General features: G+C 39.4%; 1 protein-coding gene and 1 long non-coding RNA gene across 4 annotated transcripts; one reads left to right on the forward strand and one right to left on the reverse strand.

Annotated features, from left to right (window-relative positions):
• Positions 1–928: 928 nt before the first annotated feature.
• Positions 929–4,803, reverse strand: LOC132006907 (uncharacterized). 3 transcript variants are annotated; one of them, XR_009401250.1, is made up of 3 exons: positions 4,531–4,803; positions 3,999–4,156; positions 929–1,116 (listed from the first exon to the last, which is right to left on the reverse strand). It is a non-coding gene; the product is annotated as an uncharacterized LOC132006907 (long non-coding RNA). The 3 variants fall into 3 exon arrangements; XR_009401249.1 differs by having other exon boundaries at positions 930–1,113; XR_009401251.1 differs by lacking the exon at positions 929–1,116 and adding an exon at positions 1,790–1,868.
• A 143-nt stretch (positions 4,804–4,946) lies between these two features.
• MMGT1 (membrane magnesium transporter 1) lies at positions 4,947–16,307 on the forward strand (the record flags this gene model as incomplete). Its single annotated transcript, XM_059385165.1, has 4 exons — positions 4,947–5,271; positions 9,285–9,337; positions 11,515–11,618; positions 13,223–16,307. Coding segments are annotated over 4 exons (642 nt in total), but the record flags the coding sequence as incomplete, so codon positions are not given.
• Positions 16,308–22,863: the final 6,556 nt, after the last annotated feature.

The following is a 22,863-nucleotide window of genomic DNA, read 5'->3' on the forward strand; positions in this document are numbered from 1 at the left end:
GCAGACATTTTTAACTCATTCATTTCCCTGGTCAAAACTTCCCCGATGTTAATTTGGCAGCAGAAAGGGGGATGAATGAAATGCAGATAGATGGGTAGTAGGGGAGGCTGATTAAGAGGTTAGAAAAGTTAAAAAAAAAAAGGTAGGGGGGTTAGAATAGGAGGCCTTAACTGACTGGATGCAGTAGGAATGGAAAAGGGAGAAGGGAGGTGGGGTTCAGCAGCCCATGCAGAGGTAGGACTAACCTGTCATGGAAACTGATGGGGAATGCTTGAGAAAAAGCAATTAGAAGACTACACCAAAGTTTTAAACCTGTGCAACCTGAAAATGTAGGGGTTAATAACATTAAAATGGGAGTCATGGGGTGCCGGGGTGGCTCAGTGTTAAACCTCTGCCTTGGGCTCAGGTCATGATCTCAGGGTCCTGGGATCGAGCCCCGCATAGGGCTCTCTGCTCAGCGGGAAGCCTGCTCCCCTCGCCCCACCTGCCTCTCTGCCTGCTTGTGTTCTCTCTGTCCAAAAAATAAATAAATAAAACTTTTTTAAAAATGGGAGGTAGGGGGCGCCTGGGTGGCTCAGTGGGTTAAGCCGCTGCCCTCGGCTCAGGTCATGATCTCAGAGTCCTGGGATCGAGTCCCGCATCGGGCTCTCTGCTCGGCGGAGAGCCTGCTTCCCTCTCTCTCTCTCTGCCTGCCTCTCCATCTACTTGTGATTTCTCTCTGTCAAATAAATAAATAAAATCTTTGAAAAAAAATGGGAGGCAGGAGGTACAGCTTGGCTCTGGACTGGTTGGATTTAAGGGACTGGTGGGATATCCAAGTGGAGGGTCTGCAATTCAGGCGTGAAATCAGGATCAGTGAAAGATGTGGGAGCTATATAGGCAATATTGAAGTTATAGGAGTTCATGTGTTCTCCAAAGAACAGAAGGTAGAAAGAGACCCAGCTTTAAGGCAGTGGTATAAGGAATGTCTATATTCAAGAAGTGGGAGGGGGAACCTAGGTAGTTCAGTTGGTTAAGTGTTGTTTAAGCATCAGACTCTTGATCTCAGCTCAGGTCTTGATCTCAGGGTCGTGGGTTCAGGCCCCGCATTGTGTTCCATGCTGGGTGTGGAGCCTGCTTAAAAAAAAAAAAAAAAAGTGAGAGGAAGAATAGGTCACAAATATCAGTTGGCGGGATGCCTGGGTGGTTCAGTCAGTTAAACATCCCACTCTGGGTTTTGGCTCAGGTCATGATATTAGGGTCCTGAGATTCAGCCCTGTGTCTGGCCCTCTGCTTAGTAAAGTTGGCCTGGGATTCTCTCTCCCTTTCCCTCTTCATCCTTCCCCCCCACCATGTGCATGCTTGCACATTCTCGCTCCCTCTCTAAAACAAACAAACAAACAACAATAACAACAACAAAAAGCCCCCAGTATTAGTTAGGAAAACAGTACAGTGCTAGAGTTTTACGTTCACTTCCTGAACTTATCAGCTCAATGTGCTAAAACAGCAAATTAGACTTTTGGTGTCATTTTCAGTGTCAAGGCTACTTGAAATAAATAATCATTTTAGCCCCAGACAAGTAACCTAGGATACTTTGTGCAGATGTGGTAATGAAACCCCAAGAGAGATATTAGTAGATCTAGAAATGTCCCAGAGAAGAGCAATTAAAATAAACAAAGGGGAGAAGCTACTGATGTTTTAAGAAAGACCAAAGGGATAAAGAGCTCCTTTAGTCTGGAAAAATTGCTAGAAGACTCTACAGAAGCAGCAGCAGGAATGATAATGGCTAACATTTACTGAGTACTCACCATGTGAGGTTATTCTTTTTATTTAAGATTTTATTTTTTTGAAGTAATCTCCACCCCCAACATAGGGCTCGAACTCACAACCTGGAGATCAAGAGTTGTATGCTCCACCGACTGAGCCAGCCAGTAGGAGCACCCTTCCTACCCCAAGTGGGATTATTCTAAACAACTTGTATGTGTTGTCTCCCTCAATCCTAAGAACAATCTTACCAGGTAAGTACTATTATTATCTCCACTTTACAGATGAGGAAATTGAGGCACAGTTAAGTTAAATAACTTGCCCAATCTCCCAGATAGTAAAGGAGAAGCCAGGATTCAAACCCCATCTGTTTCTAAAGCATATACTTTTAATCACAGGAGTATAAATCTTTCAGTAAACAAGTCTTCAAAGATATGAATCAAGTAACCACAGTCTTATTTACTGAGATTCAAAACGCGAAGATTCAAAACGCCAGATGCCAAGGGGCCACTTAATACATTAAGAGGGATACATGGTTTCATTGTTTGAACTTCTTACACAAACACACACCATTTTTGTAAAAAAATAAAAAAGAGATGATGCAATTTCAATATAAATGTTGAAAATACTAGTCTACCCAGCAGGTAGTAAAATTCTAGAATTACTTACCCAGGGAGGTTGAAATAAGTATAAATAGTTTGAAGAAAGGTTTAGTACCTACAGTAGATATGTTCCTTTACACATACCTATAACAGCAACGTATTCCTAGGGAAAGTAGGTTTTTGAACTAGGTAGGAAAGGACAGAGCGTGCTGGAAAGAGGGAGAATGTGTGTGGGAAATGGAGGCACAACTGAGTGATGTATGAAGTCACTCGCCTAGTTGGGTGGCATGTAACCAAATTAATTAACTTGAAGATAATTTGGGAATGCAGTGCTTTCTCTATTCAACAGACTATCCTGGGAAGACGTGATGCGCCTTCATAAATAACATCTGGGTTGGAAATGCTTCAGAGATCATTATCCCCGCCTTTAACAAATCCACACCATGTATCCTCTGTGCATATGGAAAATGACTGTTTCTTTAGGAAAACTAAAGGCACTTTTGGGGTCACCTAGGAATTTAAGTGTTCTTTCACATGAAGTTTGACTTCTGTTCTAAAAACTCATGAAAACAGTGCTGCCCCTAGCTGTACCTTGCACCTTTGGAATGAACTCCAACCTAGAAAACAATGTGTGACTGGACCCAAGGTACTTATTTGAATGATACAATCTTTGGTAACTATGACTCTGAATGAATACCTTGGCTTCCCTTCATGTTAAAATCTACAGATGAGACCATTAAAATCCCACTCCCTGAATAGGAGTTAGCCATTTATTTCTAGAAAATGCGAAACTAGCCTAGTTTCTTTTGCATTCTGCACATGGGTAAGATATTCAAAAGAAGAGAATGGGGGCATGTATCTTAGCCTGTAGTGGACAAAACAAAATTCAATGCTTGCCCACTACCCTGATGACTAGGATAATGTATGGTGGCTTATAGAAATACCAGATTTCTTACCGGCTCTCTCTTTTTTCTGTAACCTCATCTTTTCAAAGGAAAGGAACCAGACCTCAGCTCCCTTAAGAAACCTAATGATTTTTCTGCTTTGAATAAATTAATATTAGCAGAGATAATTTAATAAGATATCTGAAAGGCTATTTTAAATTCGACCATTATCAAAGCTAAACCCAAGGGTTAAGACTTTTTTTTTTTTCTGGTCAACTACCTTTTCTATTTTGCCACTTCCTGGGGTGAAGGAAGCACTTTCCTGTCAAGTACAGGAAGATTATTTCCTGGTTCTTCCTGATTGTGTGGTTTATAAATACACCTACATTTGTAAGGAATACATTACACTGTACTTGACACTGATTGAGTACCGTGTCAAATCTTGGCTTAGAGGTGAAAGAATTGGAGTGGGCGCAGAGAAAAATAATGAACATAATATTTGTCCTCTTGGAACTTACATTCCAATGGGGGAAGAGAAAAAGTGAACAATAATAACACAACAAACATAATAAACAGGTAAATTATAGAATATTTCAGAGGGTGACACAGAGATAGAGCAGGCTAAGCGGGCCAGGAATGGTAAGATTGCAAATTTAAAAGGCGTGTCCTTTGAGTGTATGAGAGTTAGCAAACTCTGTTTGAGTATATGAGAGTTAGCAAAATTGATGCAGCTCAAAAGTAGAATCCTGACAGGACTGAGGGCATTTACCTTGTGACATGCTGCTTACAACGCTGTGCCTATGAGTCAGGGGGCACAGGAGGAGTCCGTGCAGAGTTTGGAAAAATGGATGAATTCCGTCTTGGCCATATTAAGTTCGAAGTGCCGCAGGATAGAAGTAAGCGATTAGCGGGTCTGGAAATCCAAGTCTGGAGCCAAAGAGAGACATTTGAGATCAAGATGTCTCTTCGGAATTACGGTGTTATCGACGGTAGCTGAAGGGGTGGGAATGAAGAGGTAAGCTCGCCAAAGGAGAGCAGAGTGAAAGAAAGGGAGAATCTCACTAACGACTGTGTGCATTTTAGGGGATAGCAGACAAAGACAAATCAAAGAGGGAGAGTACACTTTTTTTCTGATCGGAGACAGACGAGATGGGCTGGCGTTTTGCGTGTCCTTTATTCCTCCCCTTTCATTTCTCCCTAAACTGGCTCTCTTCAGGACAAACCCTCCCGCGTGACACCACACTCCTTCGGACACGAGTCTTTCTTCAAGACCTTTTGAAGGTAAGGAGAAGGGAACTAACTTTTACGGAGCATCCCACGCGTGCCACGTGCTTGGGGTTCCAAATACCGGGTTGTTCTCTTCTACACCCCACCCGCCTCCTCGCTTTCACAACCTTGCCGCCTTCAGCAGTGTGGGCTCCCAGAGGGCTGAAGCACTGGACAGGCCGGCAGAAAACAAAGGACCCAGCTGGAGGGAAAAGCAAAGCAAACAAACAAACCCCCCCAGCGAGGAGTAGAGACCCAGCACCGCCAGCCTTGAACCTCCGCCTCCAGCTCTCCCGGAGCCGCGCCCCTCAGCCCCGCCCGGGCCTCTCCTCAGGCCCCGCCCCTTGCCCCGCGGCCCGCGCTCATTCGCTGGCGCCCTTCCGCTCCGCTTCCCCATTGATCCGCTTTCGCCTCCTTCGGTACGCTCTCCGCTTAGCTCCGCCCCCCACGGAGAGACAGCACACGCAAGCTCGGCTCGTGGTCACTCGCGGACCTTATTCCGTGTCGCTTTCCCCTTCTTCCCGGCATTCCTGCTTCCGCTTTCTCACGGCTCTTTGGTTTTTCCACCTCTGAGGCACTTCGCGCCCAGGGGTTCAGTGACGTCATCTCTCTGCGCTGCGCGGACACCCGCCAGTGGAAGAAGGAACAGCTCCGCCGCCCTTCGCCTCTTTTGTTGGGCTGCTGCTCCTCCGGAATCATGGCGCCGTCACTGTGGAAGGGGCTGGTGGGCGTCGGCCTCTTTGCCCTAGCCCACGCGGCCTTTTCCGCTGCGCAGCGTAAGTGCCGGGGGGACAGCGACCGCTCCTGTGTGGGACTCCGGGGGCGGTGTGTGGGAGCACCCTGAGGGAGTGTCGGACCGGGTGTCCCAGGAATGGTCATTTGAGCCCTTAGAGTTGGGGGGTGACTTCGAGAAGCGGCGTGGGGCTCCCCGGTGGAAGGCTCGGAGTCTGAGTTTGAGGAGACGGGCACCTGAGAGTGCAGCAGGGGTGGAAGGGGAAGAGGGTGTCTGGGAGACAGGGCTCTGAGCTGACTGCAGGGTGGGCAAAGAGGGAGTCTCTCCGGCTGCGGGGTGACCAGGAAGGCAGTCTTTTGGGGAATGCGGGATAGGTGATGTCAGATCCAGCGTGGGACTGAGCAGGCAAAGTGTCAGAATGAAGACTTCGGGTGCTCATGGTCCCATGACAACTAGGTGGACAACATCTTGGACGCTCTTGGCTGTCCAGGTAGAGTGAGAAGTTAAGTGACCTTTGCCTTATGGGGGCACTGTGTTACAGGAGAAAGAGCACTGGACTGGGAGTCTGGAGGACTGGTTCTGAAAAACTTGATTTACCGCTAAATCTGTGTGACCTTGGGCAAGTCATGTCCCTTCTCTGAGACTTCATTGAGGTGGATTTTAATTCCTGCTTTTTCTGTGTCACAGAGTCACTGGGAAGTTTAAAAGAATAAAGTAAAACTACTTTAACGTACACATACTATTGTATCATCAAGAAGAAACTTGGAGTCTAGCAGAGGAGGTATAGCTGCCTTGAGACAGCTGATTTGTTTTTTGTGGTCTTCCTTCTCTACTAGGCCAGGGGTCAGCAAACTGGTGTGTGGGCCAAATGCAGCCTCTCCTGTTTTTGCAGTGAGCTAAGAATGTTTTCACATTTTAATTTGTTGGGGGAAAAAGCAAATGAATATCATTTCATGATCCATGACAATTACATAAAATCCAAGTTTCAGTGTCCATCAATGAAGTTTTCCTGATAGACAGCTACACCATTCATTTAGGTATTGTCTGGCTCCTTTCTAAGTGAGAAGTTGAGTAGTTGACACAGACACAGTATGGCCTGCAGAGCCCAAAATACTTATTATCTGACTCTTTTTTCTTTTTAAGATCTTACCTATCCACCTGACAGATAGAGATCACAAGGTAGGCAGAGAGGCAGGCAGAGAGAGAGAGAAGGAAGCAGGCTTCCTGCTGAGCAGAGAGCCCTACAGTGGGGCTCCATCCCAGGATCCTGGGATCATGACCCAAGCCGAAGGCGGAGGCTTTAACCCACTGAGCCACCCAGGCGTCCCTATTATCTGACTCTAAGGAAAAGTTTGCTAACCTCTGTCTTAGATTGTAGAGCCCACAAGGGCAGCCCATTTTATTCATTGCTGTGATTCCGTGCCTAGCACAAATGTTTTCGCACAGTAGGTACTCAATAAATTAGTCAAATGAAGGAAGTGAATTCAAAGTTGAACTTAATTCATTTGCTAGATTACTTTCCATCTTAGGAATAAAGTAGAAAATGAAATGTGAATTCCTTCAAAGCTCTAATTTTTTTCAAGATAAAACCTTTTGTTTATTATGTATAATTAAAATGATCCAGTTATTTTAACTACTTTTTACATACATGTATTGACGTTTGTCTGATCGAAACTCAGCTTTATTTTTTAAATACATTTTTATTTTGAAATTTTGCAGAGAAGTTGCAAAGATAGTACAGTTACTATATACTCCCCACCCAGTGTCCTGCATTGTAACATCTATTACCATGGTATATTGTCACAACTAAGAAACTGATATTGGTATAATACTACTAACTAAAGTCAAACTTTTTTTTGGGTTTTACCAGTTTTTCCAATAAAGTCTTCTGTTCCAGAAATCAAGCAGGGTATCATGTTACATTTGGTTGTCATGTTTCCCCGGTCTTCTATATTTTGTGACAGTTTCTCCAAATCTCCAGTCTTTAATGATAACAATATTATAGCTAACGCTTATTAAATGCTTACTGTGTGCCAGGCACTGAACTAAGCGCTTTACATGTATTATCTAATTCAGTCCTACCAAAAGCCCTGTGAGGTAGCTGTTGTTATCACTCTTGAAAGATGAAGTTGAGACACGCATAGCTGGGAAATTTGCACAAACTGACAGAGATGATGGTGGGGCCAGGATTCAAAGACAGATAGTTTGACTCTAGAGCCTGTGTGCTACACTGCTTTATGAAATTCAGTTTTGTGTAAGTAGTTGAAACAGCGCTGTGCTTAGGTGCCAGAGGTACAGTGATGCCCTAAGGGAGTTCAAAGTCAAGTGGAATCAATAAATAATCACAATAAAGTGCTATAGATGCTATGCTAAGAGTATGTCAGGATGCATGGAGACAGGCTGGGGATGGGAGGTGGGGGACAGAGGGTTAAGGAAATACCTTAGAGCCTTGCTGCTCAAGGGTGTTCAGCAGACCAGCCTCCAGGGAATTGCCTGCGAGCTTGTTAGAAATGCAGAAACTCAGGTTCCGCCCCAGAGTTTATTGAATCCTAATCTGCATTTTAATAAGATCCCCAGGAGATCTGTCTACACATTCATTTGAGAAACACTACCCTAGAGATCAGGATACTGTGTAGTACTGCGTCATTTTCTACAGTTGGCTTCAGCTGTAAAATTTTACAGTACTTGAGCAAGGAGATGACTGAAGTCCAGCCCCTTCATTTTACAGATGAGGAAATGCCTGGTTAGAGGTACTGTTCGAATCAGATTAGGCTGCATGCAAAGAAGAAAGCTGGCTAGGAATTGAACAGACAGTAGGAAGTTAGCCAAACCTATTTTTAGTATTGGATTGATGTTTCTTTTACACCGGTCCTAATGTTAAACCTGTAAGATAAAACTTAGGAATGTCTCTAAACACATTGTCTTTTAAGAGTGGCTGCATGTTCACTCACAGCAATTTGGGTCTTTAAGTCAACAGCATATTGTTAAGTAGGGATTGTGCCAGGTTTTTCTAGAATTAGGATTTTATGTTTTTGTGTTTCTGATGAGATGAGAATGCCTTGTGGCATTTGTCCCTACAGTGGGACCGCTTTATAATGCTCATGTTGGAAAAAGACTAATACTTACCTTTGAAGCTAATTGTGTCATGTCAGATGGTAGCTGCAGATAACACACCTTTGTGCTACGGCAAGCTCACCTTTGCTGGGATGAACTTTGTTATGGCAGAATGGCTACCATGTATCTAATGTAATCTTCCCATTATCCCCCACTTTACTGTTGCAGACAGGCAGTAGAAAGATACTGTATTTCTTTGATTCCAAGATACACTCCCACTCCCACTCCTACATTTCAACAGTCTGAAATTGAGATACATGTTACAATGCACCAGAATGGCTTAAGGTTTGATGAGATAAAGTCAGTGAGTGACAGGAAGTAGAGGAGCTGGCTTTATGATCCCGGCTGATCAGCTTCCAAATCCTGGTCCTTTTCTTTAATACCTTGCTGCTTTCTGAGGCTAAGGCAGCAGCAGAATTATGATTTAATCAGAGAGGCAGAAATTGATGTTCTGGAACTTCTCCTGTTCCACCACTGCCCCAACATACTCTCTCAGGAAAAAGCATGTCTGTACCAATATTACTTGATTCATACTACGTGATGGCGGTGCTGTATCAGAGTTGAGATTTTCTGTAGGATTATTCGTTTTTAAGTAACTGTGATTTCTCTGACCATTTAGTGAAAGAAACTGTTAGTTTCAGAGGATTCTAGTTTTCCCATAGTACCGAAAGAAAAAAAATACGTTTAGGTATTTCTTCCTCTTACTTGTTCACCTTTCACTCTTACAGTGTTTTATAAGGTGACAAAGCAGGTCATGATGAAAGTAAAATAGTTCAAGATCGGGCTGACTGGCTTAGGAAATAGAGGTTTTTGAGGAATCCGGGATTAGCATTACTTTATGTAGCATATAAGTCAGCCGTTTCTTTGGTATATTGATTTGCTTGCATTTTAAGAAAGAAAAATGAGCTACAATTTCCTTAATGGTATGCTTCTGGTTTATAGATCGTTCTTATATGCGATTAACAGAAAAGGAAGATGAATCACTGCCAATAGATGTAAGTTGGTCATTTATATTCCGTTAAAATATATTTTAAAAATTAGCCACATCGCTTATAATAATTTTTTGCTGGTTCTTGTTCTCTTAAAAAATTTCCAGACATGAAGTAACATCTGTTCACTACTTTACTATTTGTCACTCATTGTAAACCCAAAGATTTGGAAACAAAAGATTTCTGTTTGGTTTCTAGACCTATAGTTTAAGTAGTCATTCTAGAAGTTGTTCTGTTCATAGTCTGAGATGGACTTAAAAAGTTGATTATTTGACTTTATTTTACTTAGCAAAGTTCCTTTTTATGTAAAGTCTAAGAACAAGCAAAACTAAACATTGTTTATGGACATATATGTAGGTGACAAAAGTAAAGAAAAACAAGGAAGTTTTTTTTTTTTTAAGCTGAAATGACTGTGAACTTCACTCATCATTTTGTTTATCTCGAATGGATTTTAAGTGACAAAATAGTAACTTCTTTATAACAGAATCAAGCATAAGTGTAAAAAGTAAAACTGACCCCATAAAATAAAAAATGACAAGTGACCTCACTGCTCAGCAGTTCTGCTGCTACTCCCACCAGTTTGGAGCATGTCAGTAGTTCAGCTCACCCCCTGTGCATAAACAGCGGTCTTTATTTACATTATGTATAGTTTCACCTAATCAAAAGAGTTTTTCTTTTAAAAAGTTATCTACATGTATATATGTATAGTTTTATAATTAGCCTTTTATGACTTAACATTATTTATCTTGACATAACTTCATGATAACTCACAGATTTGCCACATTCTTGTTCACGGTGCCTGTGATTGCATTATATGAAATAGGTCTTGGTACACTGGTGGTGGGAATGTGTAAGCTGGTATAACATGTGACGTTAGTTTTAATTTAGAAAGTTAGAGTAATAGCTTGTGGCTAATTTTGACTATAGTTGTCTGTAGTAAAAGTTATGATGGGCGGGACTATTAAGCCACTCTCCTATCACCTTTGCAGTGTGGTAGGTTACCCCCCACACACCACACACATATCCATTTATAACTATTATTTTTAAAAGATTTTATTTATTTCAGAGAGAGAGGGCACAAGCAGGGGGAGCAGCAGGCAGAGCAGGCAGAGGGAGAAGCAGACTCCCCGCTGAGCAGGGAGCCCCATGTGGGACTTGATCCCAGGACCCTGGGATCATGACCTGAGCCAAACGTAGATGCTTAACCGGCTGAGCCACCCAGGTGTCCCTCATTTATATCTGTTTAATATAGCTTGCTTCTGTTTACAAATTGGGAAATTTGAAAAATACAGAAAAATCACAATCAAAATCAAATGTGCCTGTCTATAATCCCAAGTTGGTTAATATCAAATATTGCAAGTTTTTGCTTGCATAACCTCTTTGGAAGACATTTTGGTATTACCTAATGAAGTTGAACATGGGTATACCCTCCCCCAGTGATTCTACTCCCATGTGCCAGGAGACCTACTGCAGGATATCTATATTGTCATTGTAAAAGTAACACACAGAAAACAGCCCACAGAGCCATCAGCAGTGGAATAAATAAATTGTGGTATTTTCATATAATGAAATATAAAATGCAGTAAAAGTGAATGACTGCAAGGATATATTACAACAGGGATGAATCTCCCAAAATATTCAAAAATGGGGAAAAGTAAGCAATACACATTTTAGAGGTACATACATAGCTGGTAAAATTATAAAGAAAAGCCTTAAAGAATTGATTAATATGCAGTTCAGTACAGTAGTTAACTTTGAGGGGGTTGGTGAAGGATATAATTGGAGAGGGACACGTGGGACTTGAAACGTACTGGTAGTTTTATTTTTTAAGCTGGGTGGTGGGTCCAGGGGTATTCTTTTTCATACTCAATGATATTTAACAATAATACATTAACAAATTCTTAGTTGCTCTTGGAAGCAGGTAATAGTTGGTAAATGAGTTCTGAATAGCTTAGTACCTGTTTGCTATTGGAGCAAAACCTAGAAGTATTTTTCCACTGATACACAGAATTTATGGAAGAGTTTATTGTGTCTGAGTTCAGATTATTTAAAGCGAGAACTAACTCCTTGATAGGATCTGGGAGAAATACCTGTCAGAGGCTAAAAAGAGATGGAGGGAAAATTGTAAATTTTTATGACAATATTTTTATGTTATTTGATAATCTCAATCTTTATACTCACAGATAGTTCTTCAGACACTTCTGGCCTTTGCAGTTACCTGTTATGGTATAGTTCATATTGCAGGAGAATTTAAAGACATGGATGCCACTTCAGAACTAAAAAATAAGTAAGTCTTTCCCTTTTCATAGGCATTTCGATTCATAAGGGTTTTTATTTCATTTATGTAATTTCAAGTGTATGTTTTCTGGTACATAAAAGTTGATTTTGCTTTTACATTTTGATGGTGGAGTTTGTGTGAATAATGAGGTCAAAATATCGAGGCAGTGCTTGATATGACAGAAAAATGGAAGTTGAATGACAGATGATTGACATTAGACTCAGAGGTCATGTTATATTTGCTTAAAATTATTTATTGGTTAGATGGGTGGAAGGGAATAGGTAAATAGGAAGATACTCCCTCAGAAATGTTTTCCTGTCATCCGTTCTTTTTTCCTTCCCTCCCCTCCCACACCCTTCCATTTTTCCCTCTTTTTATCTGCATGTCCCAGCTTAGTCTTTGGGAAAATAGGGGTTTTTGGTCCATTTTCTCTATCACTTGAGCCTAGACTGTGACCTAAACTGCTCTCTGGCCCTTTCCTATTCTTGGATTACAATATATTTGTTATTCTGTTTTCTGTTTTCTCTTGTGCTGCTTCTAAGCTATTTTCTTGAACCTGTCTTGCTTTTCTTTTCCGTATTTCCTACTTTCATAAAGTTATTCTTTAGCTTTGTTCAATTCCATCTCTGGACTTTACCTACCTTCTTGAGCCTGGCAGTTTTAACCCTTTGCATTGTGTCCTCAGAAGGGTTCACAATAAACATTTATTTGTTAGAGGAAACTCACCCCCTTGGTACTTTTACTTTTCAGTTTACATTTTAGATAGTTACATGTCAGGCTTCCTGTTATATGTGGGAGTATGCTTGGAATTTAGGTGGGCTGGCTTTGAGATTGGAGTTTTTATCAAGCCAGAGTTCTCTTTTTTGCAGGAAAATAGTGTTTAAACAAACCAGTACTAAAAGCCATACACTTAGGTGTTTGTGAACTTTTTTCGACTATACATAGCTCACTGGGAAAGAAGAAAGGATACTCTACTATCACCACCCACTATAGTTCTTACAAAGAGTCTACCAAGAATCATAGGCAAAGGGCCAGGAAAGAAAGAAGTAAAACAGAATGGCATTAAGTAGGTGGTAGCAAAATATATAAATTTAGTAGGTGGTAGCAAAATATATGAGTTTGGACAACAGTAGGTACAGAAGGGCCAAAACGAGTTTTTTTTGTTGTTGTACTTGAAAGATTCTTGGAAACAGATCTGTGAAATGATCGTATTGCTTGAATAGTGAGGGCCAAATGAAAATAATCAAGGGTACAATCTATGTACTGTTTTTTTTTAAAGACTATTTGGCATGGGCTAGTTAGTGTTAAGATTTACAGAAGTGATTAAAGCTGAGCGATTATTTGTGTTATAGTCATAGGCACCTTGGAAGGAGTGGCTGAAAGATTTGAGAGCTTTATGTTGCTTTTCCAGGTTTCTTATTTTCCTTATACAGAAACAAACAAACAAACACGAGACACAGTATGATCGCTATGTGTCGCCTGATCTCATGGATTTAAACTTAGTTAGGACTATAACCCATAGCAAATTCATAATTCGTCAGAAGCCTGCTTGTTTTCAAATAGGCTTTTGTACAGGTGTATCTAAAGTGGATGCTTTTTTTTTTTCTTTTAAGGACATTTGACACATTAAGGAATCACCCATCATTTTATGTATTTAATCATCGTGGTCGAGTACTGTTCCGGCCTTCGGATACAGCAAACTCTTCAAATCAAGATGCATTGTCCTCGAACACATCATTGAAGTTACGAAAACTTGAATCACTGCGTCGTTAAGATTTTTACAAATTATCATAACAGGACAGGACACAGAGCTGGAATATTGGAGTTTGGGGTATAAAACACTCCCCCCATCATCAGTATTTATATTATATTGATCTTTCAGACCTAATTAAAAAAAGTCTATGGCCCTTGTTCGTACACTGTCAATCAAATCATTAATGGAGTATAAGTTATCTGTGAAATGAGTCTGATCTTTCATAGAGAGAATTCTTTTTTCCATTTAAAACAAACCCTATCTTTTGTAAAAGTCACTGTTTTGAGCACATTTCTTTGAAAAAATGTTGATGATTTTGTAATTATTTATTTTCTTAGATTTCTTTTGCACTTGAGTTTTTAGGATCCTTTTGGAAATAATGTGACTACTGCATTTTGCAGCATGAATGAAAGTTAAAAAGTCTTTGGTTTTTAACAACAAATGGACTTCTCTAAAGAGACCAAAATGGTGGCTTATCAGTTTTTCTTATGATCCCTAAAAAATGGCTCTGCTTCAGCAGCTGCTTGCCAGTTTTCAATTTCTCATGACTTCTTGCCCCACCCCCACTCCCATATACCTTCTAACATCGGCTGTCTTGTTTCATCACTTCTCTGGGGTTCTGTGTGCAGTGAGTAATTCTTGTGTCAGAAATTCTTTGTCATAAATATATTTAACAAATTCAACTTGGTATAAAGCTACTTGTGTTCTCTTCATTTCTCTGTCAGAAATTTCCCCAATTGATTAAGTAGTTAAGGACTAGTTGAAGATAGACCACAAGACCCTTCATGATTTCATGAATTATCTTGCCTGTGTAGAATAGTAATCACTGAAGAAAACTGATTACTTGTCATCAGCCAGTTTAACTTATTCAAAGTCTCTGTTATTTTATTGCATACTAAACTCGCAAATTAGTAAAACTAAAGGAAACTTCTCATCAAAGGTAGGCTTCAAAGGCATTGGGACAAATATGTTTTAAATATTTGGAACTAGTATCTTCAATGAAAAGCCATTAATGTCATTTAAGAAACTGTTTTATAGCTTTGGATTCATTAGCCGGCTTAGAGTTTTGCCATCTTTGTTGGATGCTGCTGAAGATGAGGATGAGGAGACAGAGTAGACTTTTTTTTTTTTTTTTAAGAAACAGTAATTTTGGCTTTGGAAATTTGGCTAGCCCTTTGATCTGCAGGGAGCTGAACGCTTCTTTGTAGAGAAGGCTGCTTTTGTTGAACTGTGCAGGTATGAAAACATTGCTTTCTTTGAATTGTGTAGGTGCAAAGGGAATAACTATGCAGACTTGAAAAGCAATACTCTTTCTGCAAGAGTCGTAAGATGCCCTTCTGCTTGATGGCATTTTTCCCATTAGAAATGGACCTCCGCTCTTCTATTCTGCCGGGTAACACATAGCCTCAAGGCATGAGACTCTTTTGTCCTTGAGCTTTTACTGTTGATTAGTTTTGTTTTGCCAACCCAATCTGTGGAACACTGACTCTGCTCTCTACGGAGAACAAAGTTAGAAATCTGCTGATTAGCCTAAGATAATTTAGAAATGAGTTAAAAATGGAATTCAGGGGTTAATGTGATGATAATTAAATCAAAATATTGTATGAGAAACAAGCTCCTCCCATCAGGCTTGCCTGCCATTTCCTCAGGTATGACTTGATTCGAAAGAGCCTCTTCTCTTTGGGGGCTGCCTTCCTTTTTTTATTATCCACATACCTTCAGTGCAGCCATTTAAAGGGTGCAGTTCAGTGGTTTTGTCATATATTTGTGAAATGATGCAACCACTACCACAATGCATTTTAGGACATTTCTATCACCCCTAAAAGAAACCCTGTACCCTTTAGCGGGGGGCCTCTCCTATCCCCCTGCCCCAGTGCCTCCCAGCCCTGGGCAGCCACTAAACTACTTTTTGCCTCTATCGATTCACCTGTTCTGGTCATTTATTATGAATGGATTCGTACAATATCTGATCTTTAGTGACTGGCTTCCCAAGTATAGTTTTGTGTTCTGTGTGGAGTGAGAACTTCTCCCCTTGAGAACTGGGATCGCTGAGGAAGGAAGTGGTTTGTCAAATCAGTAGATGGGGAGTAGAGAGGGCCAGACACTTAACCGTGTTTCTTCATCAATCTTAGGCTGAATGGTTTTCCCTTGTAACCAAGCACTCACGATATACTACTTTTTATAATATTTTGCCTAGTCTCTAGAATAGATATGGAAATCTTTGCCTGCCCAGTCAGGAAAGTCCCAGTAAAAATGATGCCTGAGGATTTGGCAGATAATTGACATAGTTTTCAGGTGCGTCTAACTTTGCTAGTAGCTTGTATACCTCGGGCCAGGTGAGCTTCCCAAATTTCTTCTTCAGTTTCCTCCAGTGAATTTCTGTTTTCTTTTTCCAATATGTACCATAGAACTAAAGGTGATTTGGGTGCATCATAACAGTGCTAAATGGATTAAATTCAGAATTTTATTTATAATGCTTTGAGACAGTCCATGACTACCTAGGGTAGTTTCCCACCCGCCCCCCCCAAAAATGTAGTGATGTGAGCTAGTTAAGCCTGCAGTTGACTGCCATTTTAGTGACATTCAGAAGTGTGCACTCTTGGACGGCTCTCTAAAATGTAGGAAGAGACTTTTTAATATCTAGGGAACCAGCCAAATGCTATGGGCTAGTGGCCCAGCCACAGAAAATGCAGATCGGCGGATTAGAGACCATGATGCTCTGTAACTCCCTAATGATTGTTTCCTAAGCACTGTGGCTTATTTTTGAGTGGCATGACAGCATCTTCCTAGTTGTATGTGGCCTGTTTCCATGATGTATTGAGTAGTGTTGTTTGTTGTGAAAATCGATGCCTGTAACACCAAGCTAAACACCTTCTTTTGGATATGTTTCCTCTCTTTAAATGGCCTTGCCCTGTCCAATAAATAAATGATTGTCTCACCCTGTTTTTGGTAGTGGTTTTTGTTTTTGTTTTTGTTTTTTAAATCTCATTTTCTTCTGCTTCTCTGTCCCCAGAAAAATGTAAGAGGTAATTTTATGACTGTATTTTTTTCCAGTGTGATGCTGTTCTACTAAATTCAATGGATACTTTACTTTTTATTGTACGTGTAAAGTCGAATTACAATTTTATGGGTTTTTTTTAGAGTTGAAATAGAATGTGTAATCTCATTTATATTTATAAATTATCAAAGGACCTTTGGGGTATAAGAATTTCAGTCCTTGAGTGGCAGTGCCCAATCATTCCATCACAAATTTGTTATAACTTTACACTTAACGGGAAATCATTATGATTAAAAGCATCAGCGGGCAAATCCAGAGTCTGATGAAAACCCAAGGGGAAGTTCTGGTTTGTAAAACTTGGCACCTATTTGGAGTATTTTGAAAAATAGCACTAGCAATATTCAAATCTACCTAGAAATATCTCAAAATAACCTACAAATCAAATATTATTTTAAAAAGGAAAAATAAAGACGATATACGTATGTGGCAAAAACAAAAAAAATCAGATGGTGCAGAAAGGCATGCCATTAAAACTTGCCCCCTTCTCTCTCGTGCCTAATGCCTCTCTCCAAAGGTAACCAGCTTAGAGTGCCCTGTATATTCATTTGGGGGAAAAATTATTTCCCAGCAAACGCAAGTTTTAAAAACTTTTTGTTAATGGAATCACACTGTATACACTCTTCTGTACCTTGCTGTTTTTGCTACCTGTGTCTTATAAGATCTTTCTGTATCAGAATATACAGAAATACCTCATTATTTTTAATGACTGTGTGGTATTCCAATATAGGAATGTGTTACAAATGTTCAAACACTGATGGGATCTCAGGTTTTCAATATTTTACTACTTCTAAACCATATTGCAGTGAGCATACTTACACATATAATGAGATTATACCCATGGAGTTAATTCTTAGCAATAGAATTGCTGGATCAAAGGCTATTTTTCATTTTCAATTAAGTAGTTATTGCCAAATTGTTCTCCAGGAATCTTGGCCCAGTTATTCTCCCACATGTAATTTGTAAGAACAATTATTTCCAAGGCCCATGCTGATACTGGGTACTAAACTTTTAAACATTTGATCATCTGAAACAGAATAAACAATATCTTGCGTCATGCTTATTGATTACTTACATTTCATTTTCTGTGAACTGTGTGGTCATGTTCTGTTTTCTATTAGATGAATTGTTTTTTATTGATTTGTATGAGCACTTTGTAAGCTAAGAAAATTGGTCCATTGTCATATGTCTAAGAGTATTTTCCTCAGACTTATTTACTTATTTATGTAGTTAAACGTATCAGTCTTTATGGCTTTGGGGATTGCTGCCTTGCTTAAAAAGTCCTTCTTTACATTTAAGAATAAATTTAATGTATTTTTCCAGTACTTTTAAGTTTTTTTTTTTTAACCTTTAAATCTTTGTTCGTTTGGACTTTATTTAGGTAGAAGGAGTGAGGTAAGGATTCAATATTTTTCTCCCCAAATGGCTATCTGGTTATCCCAACCCCACTTTCTTACTTTTCTCCCCACACTGATTTGAAAAGCCATCTTCATCCATACACTGAATTTCTGTGTATATTTAGATCTATTTCTGAGCTCTGCACTCTGTTATGTAAATTACCAGTCTTTTAATTATTTTAAGTTACTGTACACTTTCATATTTTACATTGCTAGTCCATACTGCATTATTATTATTTTCAGGACTTTTTCTAGTTATTCATGTATGTTTATATTTCCAGAGGGATCTTAGTATCATTTTGTCTATTCCTAGAATCCTACTGATATTTTTCTAAAATTTTATTTTGAAAAATTTCCAACTTACGGAAATTGTGAAAGAATAATATGAGGAATGCCAATATACTTTTCATTTAGTCACCATTCCTAACATTTTTCCACTTTTGCTTTTGTTATCTCCAAATGTGCTTTTGTCCCCTCCTGAATAGTTCATGGTAAGTGTGGATTTCATAATCAACACTTTGTGACACCATGACATCCCTAAATATGTTAGTGCACTGTCCTATAAGATGAGGACATTTCCCATTTAACCACGATACTATTTTCACACTGAAGAAAATGGTGAAACATCCAATATTACATTCAAATTTCCCCTTGTGTCCCCAGAATGACTTTCATAGCCACCCCAACCAAGGTTTGCAAATTACATTGGTTAGTGTGTCTCTCCAGTCTCTAATTTTAGATGGTCCCCCTACCTCTTCTTTTAAAATGGTATTTCCTAAATAAACTTTATTTTCCAGAACTGTTTTAGAGTTACAGAAAAATTGGGAAGATGGTGCAGAGTTCTCATATAACCCATACTAAGTTTCCCCTACTGCTAACATCTTAGGTTACCATGAGACATTTGATGCAAGTAAGGACCCAATATTGATACATTATATATAAACTACAGTTATTATTCAAGTTTCTGCAGATTTTACTTAATGTCCTTTTTGTGTTCCAGGATTCCATCTAGGATACTGCATCACATTTAATTGTGATGTCTTCTTAGGTTTTCTTGGCTGTGACAGTTTCTTACACGGTCCTTGGTTCTGATCACAGCTCTTTTTTTTTTTTTTTTAAAGATTTTATTTGAGAGAGAGAGTGAGCACAAGTTGGAGGGAGGAGTAGCCAGAGAGAGAGAAGCAAACTCCTTGCCGAACAGGGTACGCAACACGGAGCTCAATCCCAGGACCCTGGAATCATGACCTGAATGAAGGCAGAAGCTTAACCCCAACCGATGGAGCCACCCTGGTGCCCTGATCTCGACAGCTTTGAGGACTAATGGTCAGGTAGGTATTTGGTAAAATGTTCCTTTATTGGGATTTGTCTATCTTTACCATTTTATACTAGGATTGTGTGTGCTGTTGTTATCAAGGGTACATATTTATTAACATTACTTATGTTGATGTTATTTTTGATCACCGAAGTTAGTGTTTGTCAAGTTTCTCCACTGTAAAGCTACTCTTTTTTCCCTATTTCCATACTGTACTCTTTGGAAGGAAGTCACTATGCGTAGCCTACACTTAGGGAGTGGGGAATGATGGTCCACTTCCTCAAGGATGGAGTATCTACATCAATTACTTGACATTCTTCTGCACAGGAAATATGTTTCTCCTTCCCACTTATTAATTTATTCAACAATATATTTATATGAGTTTGGGCCCCTGGACTTTTTTTTTTTATACTTCAGGTTATCATGTAACCACTTTATTTTGAGGTTGAAATTGTTCCAGTTTTGGACATTGGGAGCTCTTTCACTGGGCTCCTGTATCCTTTTGACATACTCTCATTATTGTGGACTTTTTTGTTTTATTTGACCACTTCCTCACCTTCTGGCACTACAAGATGTCCCAGGCTCTGTGTGTATACTTCCTTCCCCAGTCCTGGAATCAGCCTTTTCTCCAGGGAACCTAGTTCCTCTTATAGAAGGATGGTACTTGAAACCAGGATCTGGGCCCTAGTTGTGCCCAGTGCTGCCAGTGTTTTGTTGCTTCGAGGCCCTTTGAGCTGACAGAGTAAGAAAATACATGTGTGTGTGCTAACCTGTGCATATACACACATATAAGTATTTCTGGATGTAACCTCTGTATTTCTATTAAGTGAAACACAAATTCATACTGGTGTTCCATCCATCACCACATAAATCTTTCTAACCACCCCTCCTGCTGATCTGCAAACTCCCATTCCCACACTAAGAAACCTGGTTCCCACCATCTGCTACCTGCTCACTTGAATTGCTTACAAACCAGTATACACAGTTTCAGAAACATTACCCTGTTCTCCCATGGAAGACAACATTTCCAACTAGAGCAGTGATTATGTGTTGGGTTGCCATTTACTTACAGACCCCACTTATTTCCAAATTTACCCCCTCTCCTTCAGTGTGTTAGCTTCACAGATCTGTAATACAGTTAGATTGCTTTGTCACATTCTGCCTTCTACCCTGGGATTCCCCTCACCTAAATGATTTCTAAAAATTTATATACACCAGGGTTCACTTTTTGTGCCCTATAGTTCAGCAGATTTTGAGAAATCCATCATGTTATATATCCACAATCACATTATCATATAGAGGAATTTCATAGCTCTAAAATACCCTGTGCTTCACCTGTTCAACTGGGGCCCCAGTTTACCACTGGTCTTTTTACTGTCTTATCATTTTGCCTTTTTCCAGAATGTCATATAACTGGAGTCATGCACTATGTAGCCTTTTAAGACTGGCTTCTTTTACTTAGCAGTATGCATTCAAGATTCCTCCATGTCTGTCTGTGGTTTAGCTCATTGTTTTAAATATCTGAGTAATAGTCCATTGAATGAATGTTCCACAGTCTGTTTACCTATCATCTATTGAAGGACTTCTCCAGTTTTTGACAATTATGAATAAAGCTGCTCTAAACATTTGCATGTATGTTTTTGTGTGGACATAATTATTCATATTAGTTGGGTAAATAACAAGGTACATGACTGCTGGGTCATATGGTAAGATTATGTTCAGCTTTTTAAGAAATTGCCAAGCTGTCTTGCAAAGTAGCTATACCATTTGGCATTCCCATCAACAATGAAGGAGAGTTCCTATTGCTCTGAATCCTTGTCAGTAGCTGGCATGGTAAGGTTTTAAGTTTTAGCAATTCTACTAGGTGTGTGGTGATATCCTATTTTATTTATTTATTTATAGAAAGATTTATTTATTTGACAGAGAGAGTAGAGGGAGGGACAGAGGGAAAGAGTCCCATGCAGACTCCTCGCTAGCTGTGGAGCCTGACACTGGGCTTGATCTCATGACCCTAAGATCACAACCTGAGCCAAAACCAAGAAGTCAGTCACTTAACTGGGTGAGCCACCCAGGTGTCCCATGATATCTCATTTTAATTTGCAGTTCCCTAATGAAAACGATGTTGAGCATCTTTTCATATGCTTATTTGTCAGCTGTGTTTGTCTTTTGATAAAGTATCTATTTGGATCTTTTTCCCAATTTCAAATTGTGTTGTGTTTTCTTATTGTTGAGTTTTAAGAGTTTTTTGTAGATTTTGAATACAAGTCTTATACAGATGTGTGTTTTTCAAGTATTTTCTCCTAGTCTGTGGCTTATCTTTTCATTCTCATGACAGTGTCTATCACAGTGAAGTTTTTCATTTTAGTGAAGTCCAACTTAGCAAATTTCTTTTATAAATCATGCTTTTGGTTTTAAATTTAAAAGCTCATTTCCGAAGGGAGAGAGGGAAACAAACCATAAGAGCCTCTTTTTTCCAAAGATTTATTTATTTATTTTAAAGAGAGAGAGAGCGAGAGAGAGCAGAGGGAGGGGCAGAGGGAGAGAATCTTTGAGCAGACTCCCCGCTGAGCATGGAGACTGATATGGGGCTCAAGGTGGGGCTTAGTCTCAGGACTCTGAGATCATAACCTGAGTGGAAATCAAAGGTCAGATGCTCAAGCAACTAGCCACCTGGGTGCCCTACCATTAAAGACTCTTAATGATAGAGAAAGAACTAAGGGTTGATGGAGGGAGGTAGGTGGGGCATGGGCTAGATGGATGATGAGGATTAAGGAAGACATTTATGATGAGCACTGGGTATTGCATGCAAGTGGTGAATCATTGAATTCTGCTCCTGAAACCAATATTGCAATGTATGTTCACTAACTGAAATTTTAAAGTAAAAAAATGTAAAAAATAAAAGCTCATTTCCAAACCCAAGATCATCTAGGTTTTCTCCTATGTTTTTTTAAAATAGAATTTCATTGTTTTTCACTTTATATTTAGGGCTATGATCTATTTTGAGTTAATTTTTGTGAAAGATATAAGATCTGTGTCTAGGTTCCGTTTTTTCCATATGAACATCCAATTGTTCCAACACCATTTGTTGAAAAGACTATGCTTTCTCCATTGAATTGGCTTTGCTTCTTTATCAAAAATGAGTTGACTATATTTGTAGCTCAATTTCTGCTTTGTCTGCTCTGTTCCATTCATCTATATGTATACTCTTCCATCAATACTATACTCTTGACTCCTGTAGCTTTATACTAAGTCTTGAAATTGGGTAGTGTGAGTCCTCCATATTGGTTCTTATTTTTCAGGATTGTGTTGGCTATTCAGGGTCTTTCATCTTTCCTTATAATCTTCATAGCCTGTTTGTCAATAACTACAAAATAACTTGCTAAGATTTTTATTGGAATTACTTTGAATCTATAGATCATGTTAGAATTGAAATCTTATTAATACTGAATCTTCCAATTTGTGTACATGGAGTATCTCTTTGTTATATAGATTTTTGGTTTTACACAGAGATCCTGTACATATTTTGTTTGATTTATATGTATTCATTATTTTGGTGGTGTTGCAAATGGTATTGTTTTATAAATTTCAAATTCCAATTTTAATTGTTGGTATTTAGGAAAGCAATTGACTTTTGTATGTTAACCTTATGTCTTACTCTTTATTATCATTTTTAAATTTTAGGAATTAATCTTGAATTTTATCATATGCTTTTTCAGTATATATTGAGATAATCATAT

The sequence above is a fragment of the Mustela nigripes genome, chromosome X (assembly GCF_022355385.1).
Source record: "Mustela nigripes isolate SB6536 chromosome X, MUSNIG.SB6536, whole genome shotgun sequence".
NCBI classification, from domain to species: Eukaryota; Metazoa; Chordata; class Mammalia; order Carnivora; family Mustelidae; genus Mustela; species Mustela nigripes.